The 27999-nt window shown below is 25.5% G+C and overlaps 1 protein-coding gene across 4 annotated transcripts in view; it reads right to left on the bottom strand.

Moving 5' to 3' along the window:
• The window catches only part of LOC122499912 (fibroblast growth factor 17-like), a 212834-nt gene that overhangs the window by 75314 nt on the left and 109521 nt on the right, over positions 1-27999 (bottom strand). The window contains exon 1 of one of the 4 annotated variants that reach the window (XM_043608494.1): positions 22064-23259. The exons of 1 other annotated variant lie outside the window; for it this stretch is intronic. Coding sequence is in view for 2 of the 3 variants with exons in the window: in XM_043608491.1 (XP_043464426.1) it covers positions 22064-22083 (20 nt within the window). In the remaining variant the exon portion in view is untranslated. 2 more of the 4 variants (XM_043608491.1, XM_043608493.1) reach the window with 2 other exon arrangements.

Below are 27999 nucleotides of genomic sequence, written 5' to 3'. Positions count from 1 at the left end.
TTTCTTCTTTTCAAATTCCCTTGACTATTTTTATACAAAATTAAGATATTCAAAAATTTGAAATTTAATAACAAGAATATTATCATAAAACATTAAGAAATCAATCCCTGTCTTCATGTTTTATAATAATTAAAACTTACTACTTTGTTACTGTAACATTCTTCAAATTCTTTTATTTACAATATAATTTTACGAAATTTCTATTATTCTGAAATTCTTCAATTAAATATTATTAGAAATTAAAAACTTCAAATAATTAAAAAAAAATTCCATTGAACTTATTGAAAAAAATTAATTCTATAGAATTCTTAATTAAAAGTATGAAAAGTTCAAATTTTCAAAGATTTTAATTTGAAATTCATTTTTAAATCAATATTTATTAGAAAATTCTTCAAAAATTCAATTATTTAACTATAAAAATAAATATTTTATTAAACAATTGAATGTTTCTTAAAATTGAAATTTCATGAAGAATTTTATAAACAAATATTTAAATAATTAAATTCTTTCGACAAATGTCAATACAATTTTTAAGAATAATTGCATTTTTCGAGAAATTTGATGAAAATTGTATTAAAAATAATTGAATTCAACCGAAAAATTTTATTAGGTATATATATATAAATAATTGAATTTCTTTGAAGAATTTTATTATTTATGAAAATAATTGAATTCTTGTAGAGGATTTTACATTTCATAAAAATAATTTAATTGTTTCGAAGAATTTTATCTGGATTTTTGAAAATAATTGAATTTTTTGGAAGGAATTTTATTAAAAATTTTGAAAATAATTTTTTTTTTAAAGAATTTCACCTAAATTTTATTGAAATGATCTTCAATATAATTAAATTTTTTCCTAGAAATGTTATTAAAATTGTATTGAAAATAATTGATTTTCTAAGAAGAATTTTATTCTTTACAAAAATAATTGAATTCTAGACAAGAATTTTACAATTTATGAAACTAATTGAATTGTTTTGAAGAATTTTATCAAAATTGTTAAAAATAATTGGGTTTTTATTAAAACTCTTGAAATTAATTGAATTAGAAGAATATTTTTAAAAATAATTGTACACTTCCACAAATTTTATTCAAATTGTATTGAAAATATTTTAATTTCACGGAAAAATTTTACTAATTATAAAAATAATTCAATTCCTTTGAAGAATTCTACAAGAATTCAATTATTTAACTATAAAAATAAATATTTTATTAAACAATTGAATGTTTCTTAAAATTGAATTTTCATAAAGAATTTTATCCACAAATTTTTAAATAATTGAATTCTCTTGACAAATTTCAATAAAATTTTTAAGAATAATTGCATTTTTCGAGAAATTTAATGAAAATTGTATTAAAAATAATTGAAATTCTGCCAAGAATTTTATTAAAAGTTTTAAAAATAATTGAATTTCGGAAAAAAATTGTTTTAATTATAAAAATAATTGAAATTTTGACAAGAATTTTTGTAAATTTTTAAATTTTAATTGGATTTCTGCAAAGAATTTTATTAAAATTATTTTGAAAATAATTTAATTGTTACGCAAAGAATTGCAATAAAATTTTTCAAAATAATTTTATTCTTTAAAGAAATTTATTTTAAAATTTATTGAAAATAATACTTAAATTCAAATAAATAAATTGTAGCAAAGTTGATTAAAATTATTAAATTTCTTTGATAAATTTTAATAAAATTTTTAAAAATAACAACATTTTTCGAGGAATTCCATTAAAATTGTATTAAAAATAATTGAAATTCAGCATTGAGTTTTATTATTTATGAAAATAATTGAATCCCTGTAAAAAATGTTATTATTCATGAAAATCATTGATTAATATATGAAACTAATTTGTAAATAATTTAATTTCTGCGAAATTTTTATTGTTTATGAAAATAATTAAATCTTTGCGTAGAATTTTTAATAATTTTTTTAACTATATAATTGAATTCTTTTAGGAATTTTTATTAAAGTAGTAGATATTAAAAATCATTGAATTGAGAAAAGTTTTTGAAAATAATTAAAATTTTTGAATATAATTGAATTTCTGAGAAGAATTTTACTACTTTTGAAAATAATTGAATTTCTGCAATCATTTCTAATTGCTTCAAAATCCAATTTGTTTTAGTGTTTTTTAAAATTCTTCTATAAATCTATTATTTTTAATAATCAATTAAATATATATTAAAAAATTTAACAAATTTCAGAAGAATTTTAGTTTTTAAAATTTTTTTAAATTCAAGTTTTTTTTTAACATTTCTAATTAAATACATTTAAAATTGAAATTTTACAAAATTTTAAATCAAAATCGTTTGAAGTTCATCTGTTTATGAAAATTGTAAACGCAATTCTTTTAAAATTGAATTTTGAAATATTTAAGTGTAATTAAATTTCAAGAAGAATAAACACAATATTTTTAGAAAAACAACAATTTTCCAGGATTTCGATAAAAATTCCCTAATTTTGCCAGGTTTTTTCAAGGTTTATAAAATTCCCGAACATTTTCAGATTTCCAGGTTGAGTACCATCTCTGGATTTACATAATTTTTACACTTGATTTTCGTTTATTAACTATATAAGACCGACCAAAAATAGAAGTTCAAACCTTATTCGTTAATTTCGTAAATAGGCACAATATATCTATATATATGTGCGCGAGAGCATCAAGCGCGCGGTCATTCAAAACAATAAATTACAACCGAGATTTCCAAAGAGTACGTCTATAAATTAATTTAAATGGATTAATAGTCCATAAATTAAATTGCAAGGACTGGCTTTAATAACGGCCTTTCAAGTTACAGTCTTCATATAATGTTTTCTCCTTTGATAATATGGCCAGTTCATAGCTGGTTAGTCATATTAAAAACAGGCACACCAGGCATTTCAATCAAATCGAAAAACAAGCACAAGTACAAAAGTTGCAGCAAAAAAAAAAAAAAAGGAAATAAAAAAACAGTCCCATCTCTTTTGCATGTAATATAAATATATTAATATATAATTATAAAGAATGATTTAAGAAAATGCAAACTTTACATAATAGTTGCATCTGGAACACTTGTAATTGAGAATCATAATGAAATCGATGAAAATTGTTGATTGAATTTCAAGAGTAAATTAGCATTTACAAATTTGATAAGAATTTTTTTCGGATTTATTTTTTCCTTTTTTTTTTTTTTTTTGCAAATATAAAAGTATTTGCCGTGGGAAAAAGTGTGTACGAGAGAGGTGTTCCTGTCGTGTGATTAAAATCTTAAAGGCATCATACGCTCTATATATGTGTAATTATATCTTTTATATACTCGCTATATTGCATAGAACCGATGCGATGTCAGTAGTATCTGAAAACTATTTCACTTGATGTCTATAATCAATTTCTTGACAACCTTATTAGTTTTAAAAATAAAGATTAAAACCGGGTGAGATATTTTTTTTTCTCTCTTTTTGTTTCGTTTTGTCGAATCACACACGGCAAAGGGGGTGATTCGTGCGAGAGGTGTTTTGCGTCACCAAGGTCCAACGCTCGTAATGGAGAAAAAGAGAGAGAAAGAGAGAGAGAGAGAGCATTGGAACCAGCTCGATGAAGCGGCGGCGGTGGCTGATTGACTTTTTAATTGAACCAGTGCACAGGGCAATTATCCAGGTTCTTTTCCTTCTCCTTTTCTCCCATCGGTTTCTTTTCATTTGCTCACCAGTTAATGTCGTGTTTCTCGCGACTATACGAGTCGAACTTCTTTCACACACGATTGCAAAAAAAAAAGAAAAAAAAATTCCATTTATTAATAAATCCTTCATTTATCTTAATACTCTTGCAGTATTCATTTGCATATAATATGTTTATCAAGGGAACTAGATTTCGAAATTTTTTTTGAGAAAGAAAAATAATTATATTTTGATGCTGGGGAGAAAATTGTAAATTCAACGAAAACACAAGGGGGGGAAAGATCATAATTGAAAATATAAAAATTTTTTAATTAACAAAATAATAATTAGCAAACAAATACTTAGTAAATTATTGCATTAATTAATTAATTAGTAATTAGTAAATAAATAGTGACGAAAGTAGTCAAATTTTACTAACTATTTATCTTTTTACATTGTTTTTCTTTTGGGGAAAAAAGCGAAAGAATTGAAAAAAATCAATAAAGATTAAAAATGCCGTACGTATGTTAATTTAAAGAATGTGTCAGGTATAGGTGCATAGAAAAAAAAGAATTGAAACGCGTGAATGGATAAACATTTTAAAACAGGAATAACTTTTGTTGATAACTTTATAGACTGGCTGACAGGTACGATTGTAACACGACTGGTTAACATCACGTTATACATAATTGATTTTCACCTTTTTTTTCTCTTTTTTCTCCAAAGTATAATTATTTTCTCAGCATATATCGTTAGATTATATTGCGTTATTCAGTCACATATTATCAGATACCACATTAGCAATGCGGCATTAATCATCTTCCGGTAATTATCATATTGACCTCCACCGTCTGAAATAATGTATATATACATATACAAATACAAAAAAAATTGTCGACACATTGTCAATATACAATTCTCTAATAATTTTATGTTTACAGATCAGTAGGTCGCAACAGTTTTTACAGACAAATTAAATGTTTCTTCAGTCATTAGCGGTAATAAACTATGATTTTCAGTGCTAGCTGATGATTTTTTGTTTTGCTAGCCAACGAAGTGTTTTTATTTAAACAATTCACTGCTTTTTCAGTAACTGATAAAATTGATGATGGTAAAATTCAATTTTTTTCAGTTGAAACGATGCTAAAACGATGCTAGAATAAATACAATTTTGAAACTATTTTTGAATTGATTTACTATAGCGTTGAATAAATTATTTTCTTTAATAATTGTATAATGTTTCGGTCAATAGAGTGTAATTGGCGGCGAAATAAATGAGGGGACTATATAAATATATTTTCTAGTGCTGAATGTAAATTATTCGTTAGTCACCACTTGGTTTCGCGCTTCTTTCGGACATATGTTTCTTCTGCGGCCTGATTCTTGGATCAATCCCAGAGGGATGACATTAAAAGTGCAATAGCCCGATTTCAATGCACCCGTTCGTTCGGTTAACGACCGTCAGCAATGGGCCTCTTGGCTCCGATTTGCGGCATGTATATACACAGCTAATAAAGCCCTCATGCTATTCTCTCGCGCCAACAAAATACACAAATTGACTGGTCTTTGCCTTTTCTTTATGTCGTTTCTTGTCGCTCAAAGATTTGTCCAATCGAATGAATTCTATCGTCGAGCTAGTTTATAGGGTGGAATGTCCGACCCATGCCGCGCGCTTCAACCCACAAACAAGAATTATGCTCAATGGCTTTATGCTATTGTTGCTCCCAGCAAATACGCTCGACTCTGCCTTCTACTTCTTTTTTTCTACGTTTTTCTTCTTTTCCTTTCTCTTCTTCTTCTTCTCCTTTTTCTTCTTCTTCTACTTCTACTTCGCCTTTAACTTTTTCTTCTTCTTTTCCATCTTCTCCCAGTTCCTTCTTTCCTTCTTTTACTTCTACTTTTCCTCCTTTTATGAGAAAATGTAAAAAAAGGTTAGAAAGAAGAAGCAAAATAGGAAGAAGAAGAAGAAGCAAAACAGGGAAAGGAAGAAGAAGAAGAAGAAAGAGAAAAAGAATAAAATGCATCGTCAGGATAACAATGAAGATGTTCCTTGGCATAAGTCTCAAATGCAGCAATCTTTTATCGCTCACCGACTAAAGAGACCATCATCCGTCAGTCTTCTTATTAAAATAGCGTCTACTATTAATCATCCAATCATATTGTTCCTCTCGTATTGTTTATTCCATTTTTGCCATTCGCAATTCTTTTTTTCCCTTCTCCCCGAGCCACTTAAATCAGTTTTAATAATACACTTGACGCATGAGTGCACTGGAAAAATCCAGGGTGAAATTCCCGCTCTGCTTTTTCCGAGAATTGTATATATATACGTGTGTCTCGAGAGCGAAACTCAAAAGTCAACTTTCCCATGTCAACGATATAATTACCATATAATACCCGATAACTTGTCACGAGTAAATATAAAATGCCGGTAGCATTTCCGCATTACGACACCATATATACAATTTTGTTTGTGAAAATTGTTATTATACAATTTGTAGCAAAATTTTTTCACTAAAGAAGAAAAGGAATAAAGAAGAATGAAGAAAAATTCTACAACTATGAGTGTGAATGTAAACATTAACATTTAATGCTGTAAATTTATTCCGTTACCTAATATACTTGTTCGACTTTATTTTTTTTGCAACGTAATCCACACACCGGATGTAGAAATATTCTGAGTAAGCACAATTTGTACCGGTGGTTTATTATAATAACGCATCAGCGTTTCATTGCTGGTAGCGCGATATGGTAGGTTATGGCTACCGCGTGACAGGCAAAGTTGCTCCCGATCTTCGTGCCGACGCGATACAATATGCACAAATGGCCTCGGGGGTCAAGAACTCGAACATCGAGAAACAACATATGGATTATACCCATAAAGAATAACACGTGCTTATACACGATCTTTCTCTTTCAATTTGGATAGCTAACTTCATTCATTTTTTTCTTTTACTGTTCTTAAAAAAAAAAAAAATGTGCAATCATAGAAACAAAATATCGTTTGCCTTGAACTTGTAAGTAAAAAAAATTCCATTATTTCGTTAAAAATTTTTATAGATTCGTTTAAAAATTTCGTTAGTTTAAAAGCTTTGGTAGGTTTGTTTAAAAGTTTCGTTAGTTCGTTAAAAAAATTCGTAGGTTCGTTTAATAATTTCGTTAGTTCCTTAAAAAATTTCGTTAGTTCATCAAAAAGTTTCGTATAGACTCGTTAAAAATTTGGTAGGTTACTACCTTAAAAGGTTTCGTAGATTCGTTAAAAAATTTCGTAACAAATCCTCGGTTGTAATAGATAGATTTTTTGTAAATAATGAAATTTTTGAACGAATTTGTTCAATTAATTATTAACAAAAAGAGTATTGTTACGTATATTAACGAATTCGTATATTGTCGTGGGAGAAAATGAAATAACCTGAATGTCCCTCTGCGAGTGTGTAAATATAAATGTATTCCCATAACACACTTGTTTCAATGCAAGTAAGCGCACTTATTCGCCAGTCTCGCGCGAGGGAAAGGAGACTTGAAAGAGTGGTGTAAAACGTTCCTCGAGGTTGATAGGTAGCCATATACCTACTTAAGTACAGTCAGCGATAAGGCGTGTGCACCTCTTTTTCCGTAACGCCTTCCAACATACACTGCAAAACGAGTAAATAAACGCTAAAGCTCCATCGTAACACGCTCTGGGACAAACATTATATAGTCTTTGCTTTCTGGCACGTACCGCTTATGAACATTAGTCTTCGTTCTCTATAGGAGAAAAAAATGAGAGAAAGAAAACTATTTTTAATTTTGAGTATTATGTGTGTGTGTGTCTGCAGTTTATAGACTCAGAATATAGTACAGTCTTAGCTTCTTCTCGGTTTTCAATAAACAAAGTTGGATTATTTTTCTTCTTTGGATTATGTAATCTAATGAAATGTAATGAATTTCTAAAGCGCACAAAAATGCGCTTGTGAACATTAAAATATTCCCAAGTGCATTTTTGTCGAAATTAATTGAAACTAATTTAGTTTATTCAAATTAATATTTGTCAAAAGAGTCAAGGATTAATTTTAAATAAACTTTTTAATAAATATTTTATACAAACAAAATTTCAATTTATCAGAAACAATCAATTTACACTGTAAAAAATTTAGGGAGTTAACGGACTCGGGAGTTGGGAGTGAAATTTTTCGAGTTAAAATTTTAAAAATCAACTCCAAAAGAGAGTTAATTTCTAACTCCCTTCATTCAACACCCACGTGAGTTATATTTTCCATGGGGAGTTAGCATTTGGGTGTGAAATTTTAACTCTCTTTATTTAACTCCCCTGACATTAACTCCCAAATGGGTGCGACTTTTATAGACCCCCCGGGGGAGTTAAAATTTAACTCCCTTTTTTTACAGTGTAGTAGTTTCTAATTTAAATATATATCTTCGTTTCTATAAGTGTACATATAAAAAATTAGATCATTATAAATTAACACTCTATTTTCAGCCATAAACTCTAATTAACGATCGAATTACTCATATATTTAGTTCCATAATGTATATATAATTTTATTAATTCAATTTGCAGCGAAATAATTCTCTCAATAGGTGACTAATAACTTTTCTAACCGCAGTGTTATTAGAATTATCTTAATGAGAGCAATGCATTTACACATCAAATCGGTGCTTTCAGGGAGGGGAAAAAAGGGGGGAAATTCACATAAATCTTGCCTGTTCATAATATATGTTAAACACGTTGTACGGTCAACAAGTCTCTGAAGCGAAACCATGTATATGGGATTTCAAGGCAAAATTGTGTTGAGGAAAAAAGGACACTAAATGAAATACTCGTTACACTTCGTGAATATACTTTGTTTTTTCAATTATTTTCAAATCCTACATTTAATTAATTTATTGTCATTTTTAATACATTAAAAAATTTTAATCAAATGAAAAATAACATTTTTATTAATTCAATAATTTAATATTCAAAATTAATAAAACATTATTTTTTACGAAATAATTTTTCTCAATAAATAAAAATTAAAAGAACTAATAAAAAATATCGTTCTTTGATTTGAACTTGTTATTGAACTAAAATAACGAATAAACTAATTTTTACCACACGTTTATGGTAAAATTTAAAAGGTCCGGAGCTAATAAAGAAAATTATTGAGAACTATAAAACAAACGGTTACAATTTGTTGATCGACAATTACCATAATTACTTTTTAATTGCAACTATCAATAATTTCAATTTCCACAAATATTGCAACTTATCATTATTTCCAACGAGCATTAATTAAATCGTCATAAAGAAACAGTTATTAATTGCTTTGATTGTCCTTCTAAAATTACCTTGAAAGTAATTCATAAACTTTATTATCTTTGTAAATTATTTTGCAATAAGTCATAATTTTCTTCATTATATGAAGCAAAATCAATCATTATCTGCATACCAATGGAATTTATCGATAATTAATATATAATAATTAATTACATAACAAATACATAATAATTAATTACATAACTAATACATAATACATATATAATAATTAATAAAATAATAATAATTTCTCTGTCTTACTACACTGCAAACAAAATTTATTTCATTCAAACAAATGATTACTTGTTTACTATTAAATAAATATTTACTTGAAAAAAATAGTTTTTATTCAAATCAACACCCAGAGAAAAATTTTATTTAAACCAAATGTGAATATAATTTATTTAATTAATTTATTTAATTTTATTTAAAGCAAATTTAAATATAATTTATTTGTGATAAATAAAAGAATATTTATCTCAGAGCCAACTACAATATTTATTTGTTTCAAATAAATGTCTATTTGTACCAAACAAAATTTTCTTTAAACCAAATAAAATTTATTTAAAAAAATAAAAAGTTCAGTTGAGTCTGGGTGAATTTAGTATTTTCTTCAACCACTAAAATTATTTGATTCAAATAAAATTTATTTGATTTAAATACAATTTATTTGATTTAAATAAAAATGATTTCATTCAACTAAATATTTATTTGACAGTAGATAAAAAAAAGTTTACTTGAATCAAATAAATTTTTTGTACACATAAAATTATTATACATAAGTTTTTCTAATTGACAAATCATCATCATCAAAAATTCGATTCCTAAAATTCTAAAAATCGAGAATCGTGATAACGGTTAATGGACCATGGATTAATGACCATTTAGATGAAGTAAACAAGGTAGTCTCCCAATATAAACTTTCTCATCATGCTAATTAGAATATTTTTTTTCCCAAGTCTTTTCCACTCACACAAACAGATGCGCCTTCTCTCAAGACCTCACAAATTTTAGAAAATGAAAATCTTCTCGCCCTTTAAAACTTTATTCAATTTTGTTTCTATCTACACTACGAGGATAAGTAATAAATTCCTAAATGATTATCCATCCATTTAATCTGTTCACTGTCAATTTTTCGTCTCTTGGTAAATGAATAAAAAATTTCCTAAAAGAAGATGAAATCAATTAGATAAAAATGAATTAATGAAAATACAGGTTCTATTTCTGAAAAATTGTAGAGAATTCGAATCGTGGAATTTTTTTTCTCTTAATTAATTTCTTTTCTTTTTAAAAAGGAATTTTTTATTAATTTATTGGAAAAATTGGTGACGGTATTTTTTTTATTTACACTAGCACTGATGTGGGGGTTTAATTTACAGTACACGTACTGTAATTCCAGCTTAGAATTTACTAGGTGAAAGAAATTAAATAAAGCCCTACATTTGAGATAACTCGATATCAATCCGCGATGGGAGTCGGATAATGACATTAGGCGACCTTGTTTTTACGATTGGATAGTCTTCCCTTTTATTGATAATTCACGAAGGTAAGAATCGATATCTCTCAAATGTTAAAAATAGAAAATGGGAATTACTTTACAAATACTAGTTATTTATTTATTTTTATTATTTACTATTATTTTCTATTATCACTACCACGACTATTAAATAAATCTTACTTTCAGTCCCCTTTTTCCCCTTTTCCTATTTTTGAATTTTTAAATATTACTAAACTCAATTAAAAATATTGTAACCGAAAATTTATTTAGTTAAAAATTTATTTTTTCATTATACAAACAAAATTTTGTAAATAAAATACAAATAAAATTTTTTTTGAACATTTTCACTAAAAATAGGATAATTTTCCAATTATTTTCATAATTTAAGATAAAAACGTATTCAGACTTACACTTTTTTTTCTCAATTATTATATTTTACAACTAAATTTTATTGAAAGTAAAAACCACCAGACGAAAAAATAATAATTTTTTTCAAATATTGAAATTTAAAACTGCATTAAAAATCAAAAAAAGTAAATTTAACAATTTTAAACATTAAAAGTTATTTTTCAATCTTCTTGACGTAAATATTATAATTATAAAATTTGTTTTTTAAAAATTATAATATTACGTCAAGAATATTGAAAAATAATTTACAAACTTTCAAAATTGTTTTATTAATCTTTTTGTTTTTCATTTCATTTAGTAATTGTTGAAAATATTTATAACTCAAAAAATATTGGCGTCAAGAATTTAAAAATAATTTCTAAACATTTAAATTGTTTAATTTATTTTTCCTTTTTATTGTGAACAGAAATTTTTGAAAATATTCATAACTGAAAAAATATTGTCGTCAAGAGTTAAAAACTTTTAAATTGTTTATTATTTACGTTTCTGCTTTTTATTGCAATCAGAAATTTTTATTGAAAATATTTAGGTAATTTATTTTGATCGTTTCGCTTTTTTTAGCGAATAATAATTAAATAAGTAAAAAGAGACGAAAAATTAATGTTCTGGAAGAAAAAAAAAATTTCAATCTTGAATTTTGAAAAAAAATTGTACAAATTAAAAAAAATTGTTTTGGTAGTAAAATAAATATTTCATTGGAGAAAAGTAAATATATTCTCATTTTAAGCACGTAGATACGATTTCTGTTTAATTTCAATAAAAAAAAATATCTTCCATTTTAATTCGAAAACGATTATTTGCTTAAATGATAGAGGGAATTTAGTTAAACAAAAAATTTTCTCAACCTTGCATTTCATTTAACTGCGACTATAGTTTTCGATTTACCTTTTTTATTTTCAATTTACGTTTTTCATTTCTAAATTAAAGTTATAATTTTTTATTTACACTTATAATTTTCAATTTATACTTGTAATTTTCAACTTACGTTCATAATTTTTAATTTCCCTTAACAATTTTCAATTTTATTTTGATTAAAAAAATAATTGAAAATGATAAATGTAAATTAAAACAAATTTTAAACAAAATAAAATTGAAAATATTTATTTACCTTTATTATTTTCAATTTATTTTTTTACTTTTCAATTTACTTTTATAATTTTCAATTCAATTTCATAATATTCAATTCTATACTTTGCTTAAAAGAAGAATTGAAAATTATTAAGTTTTAAAAAATATTATAAACGTAAATTGAAACAAATGTTAAACAAAGAAAAATTGAAAATTTTGTATTTACCTTTATAATTTTCAATTTGCTTTTATTATTTTTCAATTCATCTTCTTAATTTTCAATTTGCTCTTGTTTAAAAACCGAATTGAAAATTATAGTTTTAAAGAATATTATAAAGGCAAATTGAAACAAATGTTAAACAAAGAAAAATTGAAAATTTTGTATTTACCTTTATAATTTTCAATTTGCTTTTATTATTTTTCAATTCATCTTCTTAATTTTCAATTTGCTCTTGTTTAAAAACCGAATTGAAAATTATAGTTTTAAAGAATATTATAAAGGTAAATTGAATCAAAATTTTAAACAAAAAAAAAAATTGAAAATTATATTTTTTTTCATAATTCTCAATTAATTTTTATTTTATATTCAATTTATCTTTATAATAATTGTCAATTACCTAATTTTAATTACCTAATTTTAATTACCTAATTTTCAATTTACATTCATAATTTTTAATTTACGTTTATAATTTTTTTGAATTTTCTTTTGTTTAAAAAAAGAATTTAAAATGTTAAAAGTAAATTAATACAAATTTGAAACAAAAGAAAATTGAAAATTATAATTACCTTTATAAATTTCAATTTCAATTAAATTTTATAATTTTCAATTTCTTTTGCTTAAAAAAAGAATTGTAAATTATAAACTTATAAAAAATGTTATAAACGTAAATTGAAACAAATTTTGAATAAAGGAAAACTGAAAATTATATTTACTTTTAAAATTTTCAATTTACTTTTGTTCAAAAACAGAATTGAAAATTATAGTTATAAAGCTATAGTTATAAATGTAAATTGAATTAAATTTTAATCAAAAGAAAATTGAAAATGATACTTTCCTTTATAATTTTGAATTCATTTTCAATTTATATTCAATTTACCTTTCTATTTTCTAATTAACTTGATAATTCTCAATTATACCTTCATAATTTTCAATTTACTTTTACATTTTTCAATTTTCTTTTGTTTCAAAAAAAAAAAAATTGACAATTATGAAATTGTAAGGAAAAGAAGAAAGAAATGAAAATAAAATTGAAAATTATAATGGTACAATTAAAGGAAATTAGAAAGAAAGAAAATAATAAATTTACAAACAAAATTTTAAAGGTAAATTGATAAAAATTTTGAACAAGACAAAATTAAAAATCCCAACCATAATATATTTGGTCAAAACAAGTACTCACGTAAAATTTGAAATCAAACAAAAAAAAATATGTTCAAATTTGCCTTTCTCTGACGAAAAAGATAAAAGAAACGAAATGAAATAAAACAAAATGTTTCGATAGAAAAATATTTTCTAAATATAGTTACTCGCATTAATAGCTTTGATCGACAGAGTTTTATACACATTTACAAACTTACAGTTCCCTTTGGATCATTATATTAATAAATACTTTAAGCGACGATTTTAACAGAGTTCTTTATTTTTTCTCCAAATATTTGTATAAAAGAAGGGTGCAGTTTTTAAGCACTCCATTATCACTTATTTTAGTCGCACTCATATTTCACGACTACGAGCATATATACATATACTCATCCTCTTGTATTGAAGAGTTCAACATTATAAACTATATACAATTCTGCAAAAACTTTTTACACAATTATCTCTATTTTATCCGTTAAAGGAATCGAAACATTTTTTCCCTTTTCTTTTTAAAATTCTGAAACATGAATTCAAATACAACAAGAGATATGATACGATAGTTTTAATTTCCGGTATGCAATTTTAATGCCATAAAAAAGGAAGAAAGTACTCAATCTTTTAGTGTATAAAAAGAATATATATACAGAATGTGAGATATGCGAAATATTACGTAACTGTTGCAGATAAGGTGCTTGTAATACACGTGTATTTATCACTATATTGAAATTCCAATCTTTGAAAAGTTCATTGAATCAAGTGTGACACACAAACACACAGACACAAAAACAATATGTATGCGGCCGATAAATTATCATCGTCGTCGGTTATTTCCATCACTCTCTCTCTCTGCTCGTGAATTTTTTTATAAACACGATACAAAGTCAAGTGTATAGTAATATATATATATTCGCGAAATCTTCATTTATATCTACATATATTAGATTAGTCTGAGATTAATATGAAATTCTTTATCTTTGCAATCAGTAATTGCACTCCTCTGCGGTATCGGTTTGTTTTAGTAAACAATAAATCCTATACGGTCCGAACGTTATTTATCCGCGATAAGATTGGAACCAAAGCTCCATTAATTAACATGTGATTCTGGGTATCGTATTACTTTTGGATTGATCGAATTACCTTCTCTTTGGACGACCCCTATAAATATATAAAAAAAAAGAAGAGAGAGAAAGAGAGAGAGAGAGAGTGGTAAAAAAATCTAAGAAGAATCGGCGCGTCCTAGCGGTTTTGAATATAAGCGAGGGTTTCCGACCGCCTTTTAATTAAGCGCGGCTCATCCACAAGGCATTTTAATTGCGAAGTCCGCTTATCTAAAATATGCCTCGTTATCGGAGACGTATCGTCTGATTTTCCGGCTGACAACCCAGCTGCGACTGATATCATTACGGAGAGAGGCGGAATTCCATAATCGGAACTTTACTGGAATCGTATATATGTACAATATGATTGCGGGAACTTATGGGGGTCTCTCTTTTCTTCATCACTTAAAATTGAAACTTTTCTTCAACGAATTGAAATTGAAGTAAAATTGATAAAATTGATTCTTTGAAAATCAATTTTTCATTTCAATTTCGTTCTTGTAATTTCAATTTTCGAAAATTGAAAATAAATGGAAATTCATTTCAAAATTCGATAAAGCTGAAGTTTGCCATAAAATTTCAATTTCGTCTTCATGACTTCAATTTTCACTTTTCATTCATTTCAATTCAAATGAAGCTGAAAAGTCCGCAGCGGTTTTAAAAACGAAATAGAATCTTTTTCTTCAATTTAAGTTCATTTAAAATTCATCTAAAAATTTTTGGTTAAAAAAGTCCAATAAACTTATTTTTAACCCAAAGTGAATGAAAGAAGCGAAATGAGTAACTCAATTTCCATTTATTTGAAAGTTCGATGAAACTGAAGTCCGCAACGTGTTTAAAAACGAAAATAGAATCTTTTTTTAATTTAAAATTCATCTTTGAATTTTTGAAACTTTTTTGGTTAAAAAAGTCCAATAAACTTATTTTTAACTACTAAAATGAATAAAAAAAAGGTGAAATTAGTAACTTTAATTTACATTCATTTCAAAATTCTACAAAGCTGAAGTCCGCAATTCAATTTCAATATCGTCCGCAACGTTTTTAAAAACGAAATTGAATCATTTTTCAATTTAAATTCATCTCAACTTAATCTCAAAATTTTTAAAAATGTTTTTAATTAAAAAATTCGAAGGAAATTTCACGGGAAATAAAATTAAACAAATTTAAATTTAAAACCTCGAGAAATTTAATAATTTCTAAAAGTTACAAACGAAACCCTTCCAAAATTCAATTTTCTGCAATTTTACAATTCCACAATTTTTAACTAAATTTTATCTCTAAATCAATTATTTTTAATAATTTTCCGAAAGTTCTTTGAGAAATCAATTAGGTATAAATACAAAAAATTCAATTTTTTATTGGTAATTATTGTTTTTTTCCAAAATTTATAAGGTACAATATTTCCAAAAAATTATAAAAAAGAAATCATTAAAATTAATTTTTTACAAATATTTAAAATAACTTTTGAAAAATAATAGTTTTTCAATTATATACAATATTGCGAAATTTCCAAACAATTGAAATTTGGTAAAATCTTTTAAAAGCTATTGAAATTTAGTAAAATCTACTAAAAATAATTGAAAGTTGGTAAAATATTTTAAAAATAATTGAAATTTGGTAAAATCTTTTTAAAACAATTGAAATTTGGTGAAATCTTTTTTAAAAAAATTTATTTTTGGTAAAATCTTTTAAAAAAGATTGAAATTTGGTAAAATATTTTTAAAATAATTGAATTTTAGTAAAATATTTTAAAAATAATTGATATTTGATAAAATCTTTTTAAAGTAATTGAAATTTAGCAAAATCATTTAAATATAATTGAAATTTGGTAAAATCTTTTTAAAATAATTGAAATTTGGCAAAATATTTTTAAAATGATTGAAATTTGATAAAATATTTTTAAAGTAATAAAATTTAGAAAAATCTTTTCAAAATAATTGAAATTTGGTAAAATATTTTTAAAGTAATTGAAATTTAGCAAAATCTTTTAAATATAATTGAAATTTCGTAAAATCTTTAAAAAATAATTGAATTTTATTAAAATCTTTTAAAAATAATTGAAATTTGATAAAATATTTTTAAAGTAATTGAAATTTAACAAAATCTTTTCAAAATAATTGAATTTTTTGAAAAATTAAAAAAAAGTATTAAATTTTTAAAGAATTTTAGTTATAAATTATAAATTGAAGATATTTCTAAATCCCTAAACTTTAAAACGATCAAATGAACGACAATATTTTTATTACTATTTTTAATTTGAATCTTTTTATAAAAAATATTGTCTTTATATAATTAAAAAATTAATTTTTAACAAAATAAATGTTTAGTTATACAATATTTTTTATTTCAGTTTAGTAACCCAGTTAGTAACTTTCAAAAATATTTATAGCAAAGAAAATATTCCTCTCATTAATACGTTCAAAAATTGTTGAATATTTTTTTTCCAAAATTCTTGAATCTTCATGTGAAGAAATTTTCCTCTGTTTAATTATTGTAAAAAATTATTTGCTTGAAATTAAAAATAATATAAATTAAACTATTGCACAGTGTTAAAAATTGAATTTAAAAATTAGAGTCGAAAATTAAATTAAACATTAAAAGTTCAAAATTAAATTACACACGAAAAAAAGTATTACATAGAACAACGATAATTAAGTAAAAATTAATTAATTAATTAATTAGTTAATTATAGTTTTAATTGAAGCAACTAAAAATTTCACTAATACAGTAAAATTTGTAGTTGTTGCAGGCAAAAAATTTTTTCCATGTATACATTTACTTTGAGTTGAAAATTAAATTTAACACTTAGAGTTCGAAATGGTATTAAACATTTTCCTAGAGTTAGAAATTGCTTTTTTCACAAAACGATGTTTTTTTAATGAAATTCAAATTTAAAGAAGTAACAAAAATACTTTTATTTGAAAGTTCAGAATTTGTGGATCATCTATAAATTTCAGGAACATTGTGGACTTTAGTCTCATTAAAATTGACACTAATCGACTCAGCCCAGTAGATTATTATTATTATTATTATTATTATTATTATTATTATTATTATTATTATTATTCTTACTATTATTCCTTATGAAAAATGAGTTATCAAGTAAAAAAAATTGTCGCTAATAATCATCTAAACCTACAATTAAAAAAAAAAAAAAATACAAAACTACTTTTGCCTAATGGAGAATTTTTTCCATTCATTGAGTCCAATATTCCACGCGCGTCTGTTTATACAATTTATCGCCAATTTCAGATAATAGTGTTCAGTATCAAAGATACAAAAGTCCATCGCCAAAGTGAAATTAACCGAAAAAAAAATTGCGTATACAAGGAAATAATAAATCAATTATACAAATAGATCAATTCCTCTCTCCTCACTCACAACAATAATCATCATCATCATCATTTTAGAGCTCATTAAAAAAAAGAAGCGATTTTATACACGATCCTTTTTAGTAACAAAGTAGATCCATTATATAGAATTTTACTGCGTTCTTTTATTGTGACTTTGATCGATGGGGCCCATCAGGTAAGTTGACGTGTGCTGAATGCGTAAAACTTTCCACACTCTCTTTTTTTTTCATGAAAAACTTTAAAACCTTTCACGAAGATTATTATTGTCCGAGGCAAAACTATATAACAGTAGTCTATACATTAGGGCTATATATACATATAGGGGCGGCGGAAACTACAATCTTTATATAGATATATATACACACATATATATATATACATTTCAGGTAAAGCAACAGCAATATATGCGCGCTTAGGGTGCAAAATTCGTGGTTAGGGTTGAAATCTTGCGGCGGTGCGTGAAAAAGAAAAAAGGGAGAGTGAGTGAGAGAAAAATTATAACAGGTACCAGTTAGAGAAAGAGAAATTTTTTTTTTGTCGAATAAAGAAAGTTGAATTACGAGGTCATGAGATATACCATAAAATCACGCTTCTAGCCCCTTCTAATCTTCCCCTTAAAAACATGACCGTTGCTTTTTAAGACGGGGTGAAAACTTTTTTCTAAAGTCGTTACGAAATTGAAAGTGCAGCTTGTTCTTTTCATCGAGAAGATATATTATATTATATATACGACGCATTTTCTTAAATATATATTTATTGAGGGATAATATATTCTCTCAATAAAATATATATTTAAGAAAATATGCGAGAAAAATATTTTTTATGACGTCTTAGTTTCAAATGCGAAAAAGGTATTTCACTCGATTCTACGATATGGACTAAGGGTCACAGAATGCCAAGTAAGAAAATCAATAAACCTCTCTAGTAGTAGTGTACTGAACTCTAATAAATTAAATCCCATTCTTGACTGATAAAAGCTCAAAGATGTTTCTCTTAGGAAAGTCATTCTCTAGAAGATTCTAAAAGACTCTAAAAAAACTCTAAAAGACTCTAAAAGACTCTCTAAAAGTCTCTCTAAAAATCTCTTTAAAATTTTCTCTAAAAACTCATTTAATTCAATTTCACTCATTTTTATCTAATTTTCTCTCCTTTTTAGAAGACCTTTCATTTTTCTTTCGTGATTTTTCGAAATTGCGGTCAAAAGAAATTTTGCTCAAAAGAAACGAAAAAGTTCCTCACGTTCTCCTTGCAGTATGAAAAAAAAAAATTATATTTGATACTTATTTTGAAATAAAAATATTTTGTGGTATAAAGATTATTTTCAGGTTATTCGAAATAATTTTTACCTAACTAAATATTTATTTGACAAACATTTGGTTCAGTTTGATCTAACATTTTGAACGTTCGAATAAACGACAATATTTTCAATTAATTTTCATTTTTTTTTTCATTTTCACTACTCTCACATTACTTTATAGAATTCTGAGCTGAAATTTCTGTTCCTAAAATTTTGAACAGACCATATTTTTTTCTTACTTTTCTTAATTCGAATTTTATCAAAAAATATTACAAAAAAAACTAATTTTGAACTAAATAAATGCTGAATTTACATTAATTTAGAATCTAATATAGTAATTTTCAAAGAATTAAAAATTTTAAGAAAAGAAAATATTAAGAAAATATTAAAAGATAAGAAAAGATTCGTTCAGTTGAACGTTCAAAATTTTAGTGAAATCTGAGCATTCAAATGAAGGAAATTTATGAAAGAAGTGAAATTAGTGACATTTTCATCACTAAAAAAAAAGAACAAAAAAAATATCTTTTTCCTTCAATCGTTAATCATGAACGTTATGAACTTCACCGACGACGTAGACTTCTTTTTTAATTTGATTTCTATTTACAAAACATTCTATTATAATTAAAAAATTAATTTTCAACGATTAAATAAATGTTAGGATAATTTTCTTGAAGTCTTGGGACGTTCAAATGAAGGACAAATTTTTGTTTAATTATTTTTGAAAATTACCAAAAAATAGAAAATAATGTGAAAATAACATTTAGAATAAAAATTAATTTTTTTTCAATATAAAAAACAATTTTTTAAAAAGAAGCAAAATTAAAAATAGTAATAAAAAAACAATTTTTTAAATAGAAGAAAAATTAAAAATAGTAATAAAAAAAAATTTTTTGTCGTTCATTTGAACCTTCAAAAACTTTAAGAACATTAACAAAATATTTTTCAATTTCAATCTTGAATTTTTTTTACAAATATTTGTGGATAAACAAAAAATTATGTTCCTAAATGTTTTTAAAGTTGAAATTGAACAAGAGTATTTTTATTATTTCTACTAATTTAGGAATTTCTACTATTTAGGAACCAAATAATATTTTCTATAATTAAAAACTTAATTTTCAACTAATACAATTTTATTTAAATTTAATTTAGTTTATTTAAATTTTATTTTTGTTTTTTAATTTGATTACTACTGTATTTTTCATTTCAAGCTATAGTATTTTTTTAAAATAATTGAGGACAAACAGAAAACAAAGTTAATTTAAACGTTCCTAAAATTCCGAACGCTCAAATTCAAGTCGATATTTTTTCCTTTTTCTAATTTTTATTTTTACAAAAAAAAAATAATTTTGTGTTTTAAAAAATTTATTTTTAACTAAGTGAATGTTTAATTTCAATTATTTTTCTTTTTTTGGAAAAATTCAATTGTCCACAATTCAACTGTATACAAGCAATGGTTAAAAGTAAAACTACTAAATTCAATTTAAAAGCTAAGAAATTAAAAATAACAAATTTAAAAAAATAAAATTAATTTAAACTACATAGAAGTTAATTTTTAAAAATAAAATTATTAAATTAAATTTAAAAACTATAGAAATTTAAACTGCATACCGTGGCGTGAAAAAGTATATTTTCGAGGAAACTGCACACGATTAAAAATTACAAATTTTATTAAAAAAAATTAACTTAATTTAAACTTCATAAGAAAAAAAATGCATGCAATCTTATTTTTATTAAATTTATTAAAATCTTGTATTCAGTTTTCTCTTATGCAATTTAACAGTATGCAGTTTAAATTAATTTTTTTATTGAACTTTGTAATTTTTAATCGCCTGCAGTTTTCTTTTATACAGTTTAAATTTGTACAGTTTTAAAATTAAATTTAAAAATTTTATTTTTAAAATTTGCTCGTATGCAGTTATCCTGTATGCAATTGTTTTTACGCACTTTTCCTCTATACAGTTCAAATTTATTCTACTTTTTATGTGAATTTGTATAATTTTGAATCGCCTCCAATTTTTCCCTAATTACCAAATTTGACAGCAAGCAGTCAAAATTTATACAGATTTTAAAATAAATTTAATAATTTTATTTTCAAAAATTTGCATGTTTGAAGTTTTTTCAAATACAGTTGAATTATGGGCAATTGATACCATCCCTTTTTGTACAGTAATTTTTTTCTACCTCTTTTGTACAGTAATTTAGAAAAAAATATTTCCTTCATTCGAACGTTGAAAACTAGGATAATAAAAAAATTAGAGAAATTAATTTTGAAAAATTTTGCACTCAGATAAAAAATTTGATCACTGAAGCTAATGTTTACAAACATATTTGGTTAAACTGTATAGCAATGCAACTGATGCAGTTAAAAATTTTACCTGAAGCATCGAAAAGTTTCTCTATAGAGAAACTTTTCGTTGTTTCAGGTGAAATTTTTAACTGCACAAACTAAAAATTTCGTCAACCTAGTGAAATATTCTCTAAAATTCGCTAAAATTGTTCCAGACGGAATCTTTTCTGCTCATAAGGAAGACTACACAAAGTATCCAAAAAGGTACAATTTTTACCGTAAAGAAAAAAAAACTTTTCAAAATTTGTTTAAAATTGTTAACTTAATTTGTTTAACTGTTTAAAACTCATTGTGAAGACGAGTGTTCTGAAAATCTTACATTTGGTTCCGCGTTAGACGTCGTGGAGTGTTGTGTTCGTAAAGGGGGTGCGTAATCCAGTGAGGACGTCATTCCATAGTATTTCATCTATATATGCGTATGAAAATCATGTGTGAGCACCGTATACACCAGGATCATTCACCAGTATCGTCGCGTGCGCCACTACCACAAAAAAAAATTCAAAAAAAAAATCTAAGAGGAAACCAGAAAAACCGCAAGAGCGGAACACGCGCACGTCTCACACTCTCCTAATATCTCATTGCAAAATGCTTCTTTGCCCATAGGAACTCCCATGAAAATAGCAATCATTGTATTTTTTTTTATAAACAATTACAATTGTTGAATATATGATAAATAATTGTTGATGAGAAAAAAAAACACTCACGTGCTTAAAGTGAGACGCATCCAGGCGCGTTGCGTCAGCAGCGTCGACGCATTGCGTCGGGCTGGCCTTCTTTAGCTGCTTTTAAAATCCGTTCATCAACACCACCCTTTCGGTTCGTCTGACGATTTGCGCACTCGTTCACTTCACCAGCAAAAATCACTCGGTCTTTCCTTTTTTTTTGCCCGAAAAAAATCCGAAACACACTTTTCTTCACTAGTTTAACACTTTCTTTTTGATTGGAAACCAAACACAAAAATCACTATTTCCACACTGAAATTATTCCTTTTGTTTTTAAATCCACACTGAAATTAATCCCCTTTTTTTCACTGAATCTATTTCCTTCGTTTTATCACCAAACCAGTGGCAATTTTTGATTCCTTGGGGGGGAAATTATTCCGTTTAGTTTTAATTCCTTAGAATTATTACAAATTCCGTCTTGTCAAAAATCAAAAGCACTTGCCACTGTGGTGAAACAAAAAACAATTTTCACTTTGAAAACAAAAAACGGTGAGCAACGGGAATCAATAAATCCTTCCCGCCGCCTCAAATGATTCCAATCAATCGTTGCACGTGATGATTTTTCTCGTTCTCGAAAACAAATTCAAATGCGTCGGCAAAACATGACACTGTACCATAAACATCTCAGGAAAATTGATGAAAAACCTGAAACACTTCTAAAATCCAAAATTCACTTTTTGATACTCTGAAAATCTCTCGTCGGATCAAAAATCCCATTTGATTCTAATCCGCTGTTCAGACGGACTGTTGGAATGATCAAGTATCGATCACTAAAGATCAGAATCGATCGAGAAAAAAAAAATTTCCGTCAGTATAAATTTTTCCGCATTTCGATCATGTGGACGAGATGAAAGCGCGCACAAATTAGAGAGTGAGAGAGAAAGAGAGAGAAATTTTTTTCGATAAGAGTTTTCGGGAGTTGCTCACTATTGGGAGCGTTTCGAGTGACTAACTCAAATTGATTGGAGACGATGTTGATGATGATGATGATGGGATATGGCATGGGAAAAAATGCATGTCGGAGTGTCAGTACTCAGCAGCGAAGCAGTAGTAGTAGCAAAACGGCTGCCACACGACACGACACGACACGACAAGAACTCTCTTCTCACCAAGAGTAAGAGTCTCCCACTGTGTTCAGTTCTCGCTTACCTGGCCGCTGCCTAGCACCCCTCCACTCTCATGGATTGTGTATTGTACACGAGGCTGCCCCTCCACTATCTTTAAGCCCCTCTCAATTCCCCCCCTCTCCTCACTTCAATCCCCTTTTGTTGTGTCGGCCTGCCACGCACGGCACCGGCACGTCGCGTACGTCGCTTTGACGTAACACTGATTCCATTATCGTCATCATCATCATTATCATCATTTAGGGGTTGATCATCATTCTCTCGTGAGGTTGTTGAGTCTGGTTGGTTCTTTGTCTATTCTTCTTATTTTCTTTGCTATTCTGTTTACTATCTCCGTACTGTACTATTCTCACTATTTTCTTTTTTTGCTATACTCTTATCTCGTTACTATACTATTCTCACTATTCTTTTTCTTTGCTATACTCTCTCCTTACTATACTATTCTCACTATTTTCTTTCTTTACTATACTCTCTTTACTATTCTTTATATTACTAATAACTATTCTTTCCTTACACAGAAAAAATGATAATCTAATTTTAAGAAGCGCCTACTAAAATAGGAGCCAAGAATATTCCCTATTTAAATTAAGTGCCCCCACTTAAATTAAGTGGGCCACTTAATTTAAGTAGGAAATACTCATGGCCCCTATTTAAGTAGGAGCTTCTTAAAATTAGATTACCGTTTTTTCTGTGTACTACAGTATAGAAAGAATAGTAATACTGAAGAAAGAGTTCCTTTTTGTTCTCCCTTCTCACTATTCTCTTTCTTTACTATACTCTCTGTACTACTCTATAGAATTAATTTTTCTGAACAAGTTTAATGGAATTTTTTTTAATTATAATAATGGTTTGTTTTTAGTTTTTATTTAATATCATAATCTGCAGACAGCATTCAGATCGAAACTCCAAAAAGTTAGTTGTGCAATTATGCGGACAGTTTATCTCAAGATTGACAAATCGGAAACAAAAAATCCAAATTGCTTTTTAAAAAGGAAGGTGTCTTGCATAGAAATCTACCATCAATAATGAAAAATCGACTAAAATAAAAAAATAGCAGATGTTTCAATAATTTGTTTAAAAATACACTATGTTTTTCAGTATTTTTCTAGTCTGCAAAAATGTTTTTTTTAAATTTTTTGACCATTTTCTGGTAAATTGTCACACAGGACATGCTAACAAACAAAACGAGTTATCATTTATTAAAATCGGTTAAGTAGATTCAGAGATAAACTGTCCGCAATTTGAGAAAACGTTATTTTGAGAAAAACGCGTTTAAACTTATATATGTATCGTTAGAGGCCATCCATAAATTACCTAAAATTCTTTTGCAAATTGAACCCCCACCATTTTTTTATTTCAGACACTATTACATACATTAGCACCAATGTTTCTAGTGGTCGTAACAAAAAGCTGGACCCCACCATGCCCTTAAAGACTTACTCAATTTGTCAATGACTTTTTACATTAATTGAATATTTTTTGAAAAATTTACTTTTATTTTTTACAATTGGTTATAAATACTTTAGGAGGTGTTTTCTGAAGTTATAAAGAGTTAAAAAATACAATAAAAAAATAAAATTTTTTAAAATTCTAAAGTGTAGTAGTACCTGAAATGCTACGCAAACATTTCATTATTTTTATAAATAAAAATTTCACAGGAATTCAATTATTTACAAATTATTTTCATATATTATTCAATTATTTTCATGAATAATAACATTTTTTACAGGGATTCAATTATTTTTCAAAAATAATAAAACTCAATGCTGAATTTCAATTAATTTAAATAAAATTTTAATCGAATTTTTTAAAAAAAAGTTGTTATTCTTTAAAATTTTAATAAAAATTTATCAACGAAATTTAATTATTTTATTAACCTTTGTTACAATTTATTTATTAAAATTTAAGTATTATTTTCAATAAATTTTTCAGTAAATTTCTTTAAAGAATAAAATTATTTTGAAAAATTTTAATGCAATTCTTTGCGTAACAAATTCAATTTTTTTTTAAAAATAATTTTAATAAAATTCTTCGCAGAAATCAAATTGTGTTTAAAAATTTTTCAAAAATCCTCATCAAAATTTCAATTATCTTTATAAATAATAAAAATTTTCTCCCAAATTCAATTATTTTCAACAATTTTAATAAAATTCTTGGCAGAATTTTAATTAATTTTATAAATATACAATTTTCATCAAATTTCTCGAAAAATGCAATTATTCTTAAAAATTTTATTAAAATTTGTCAAGAGAATTCAATTATTTAAAAATTTTTTGATAAAATTTTTTTTTGGAAATTCAATTTTAAGAAACATTCAATTGTTTAACAAAATATTTATTGTTATAGTTAAATAAAATTTTTGGAAAGTGTACAATTATTTTTAAAAATATTATTTAAATTCAATTATTTTCAAGAGTTTTAATAGAAATTCAATTATTTTCAACAATTCAGGTAAAATTATTTTAAAAAAGAAATTATTTTAAAAATTTTTAATAAAATTCCTTCAAAAAATTCAATTATTTTCAAAAATTCATATAAATTTCTTCGAAACAATTCAATTATTTTTATAAAATGTAAAATCCTCCTCAAGAATTTAATTATTTTCATAAATAATAAAAAAGTTTTGCAAAAATTATTTTTATAAATAATAAAATTCTTCAAAGGAATTCAATTATTTTCATATATATATAGTAAAATTTTTCGATTGATTTTAATTATTTATTTATTTTTAATACAATTTTCATCAAATTTCTCAAAAAATGCAATTATTCTTAAAAATTTTATTAAAATTTGGCAAGAGAATTAAATTATTTAAAAATTTGTTGATAAAATTCTTTATGAAAATTCAATTTTAAGAAACATTCAATTATTTAATTAAATATTTATTTTTATAGTTAAATAATTAAATTCTCGTACAATTTTCTAATAAATATTGATTTAAAAATGAATTTCAAATTAAAATCTTTGAAAATTTGAACTTTTCACACTTTTAATTAAGAATTCCGTATAATTAATTTTTCTCCTTCTTTCCTTCTAAAAATAAAAATAAAAAAATAATAAATAAATAAAAATTAAAAGAGAACAGCAGGAAAGAAGGAGAATAGTAGGGAGAGAGAATACTTTTTGTTCTTCCTATACTATTCTCTTTCGCTTCCTTACTCTTTTGTTTTGTTCACCTTCTCTTGATTTTTGACGGTTAAAATATCTGTAACTTAAGAGGCGTTACTACTTTTTTATTGTTGGTCGCTACCGCAGATAATAAGTTGTGGTTAATGTCAGTCGATGACTGTTGAATACTCGAGACGGTATAGTAGCATATTTTGAATTGTTTTGATGGTTTATTTTCGCCTCTACAATTATTAGTTTCTACTGTAAAATATATTTTTGGTTGTTTTTAAAATCTCAAATATATAAATTTAACTCTACCTCTAGAAACTGTCAACTATGAAAATCCAACTGAAAAACTACAACCTTTATTGGAGTTTAACAGAAGGAACTGTCGAATAGAAATACCAAACTGGGTAAAAAATATAATTGTAAAAACTACCAACTAGAAATAATCGACAGCATGTAGAAATTCAATAGTAAAAAAAACTATCAAGAGAACAGAAAATATCAACTATAGAAATTCAACTGTGAAAAAAAATTGAAAATTATCAATTGAAGAAAGTATCAACAGCTAATTTTTGCACTCAACATCCATAGTTGTCAATCACTTATTCTTGTATTCTTACTCTATAATTCCCTAATGGAAATATTCTGATCAATCATTTTCCGCAAGATTAATCAAACAAATCATGAAAGCTGATCAGCAATTCTTTGCTAATTCAATCAATAATAATCTACAAATATGTTGATAAATCACTCATTAACCGTATATAATATTTTTCTTATCGTTCTTAATGTCCTTTTTTGCATTTTATTTTGTCAACAGCAACACTGTTTCGATCAACGTTGCATCACCACAATTTTGATACACGTTTCTTTACTGAATTTTGATATCCTTCAAAAACCGGTCATTACTTATTGTCAAGTTTTTGAATAATCTCCACGTTTGCGAATATGTTGAAAACTTTAATAGTTTACAATTCCCTCAATCAATTTCGCACCTTTGAAAAATGGATCAGTTTTACGAATTCCAATTTTTCACTTTCAACAAAAAGGGAAGTTATAAGGGAAATTATAAGGGAAGTCTTCATAAGGGAAACTCCCTTATGAAGAGTATATAAAAGCCAAGTACAATATGATTCTATTAATCCAATAAAAATGTATATTTCGTTAACAAGAAATAGAATGCATTTGTAACAATTTGAAATTTTTGGGGAATGCTCATCCGAAATAAAAGTTTATAATTCCTGTATGACGATGAGTTTGAAATGAAAATAATTGGACTATCAATCAGAATGACGTTCCTTTGACGCAACAGAGAGCAATGCTTTTGTGATTTAGATGTGCCTTTACCTCTTAATCTGGATGATTCAGTATTCAAAATGACATTAATTGATGGCACGCCACTTTATCATTTGTACACCCTCTTACCTAACTTAGAAATAGCATTCTTTAACAAATGCTCCTGTCTTCAATTTATAAGCGTATACTCTATGGCACACCTAGAGAAATGATTTATTTGAATTAAATAAAATTTATTTCAAACAAATAAAAAAGGATATTTGTCACAGAACCAACTAAACTTTTATTTAGCTCAAATAATATTTTTTATTTGAATTAATATATTTCGTTTAAATATCCATTTTTATTTAAATGAAAAAAATTTTATATTTTCTTTAAATATAT

This window comes from Leptopilina heterotoma, unplaced genomic scaffold (genome assembly GCF_015476425.1).
Source record: "Leptopilina heterotoma isolate Lh14 unplaced genomic scaffold, ASM1547642v1 Lhet_18, whole genome shotgun sequence".
NCBI classification, from domain to species: Eukaryota; Metazoa; Arthropoda; class Insecta; order Hymenoptera; family Figitidae; genus Leptopilina; species Leptopilina heterotoma.
This window is presented reverse-complemented; position numbering and strand designations above follow the sequence as displayed.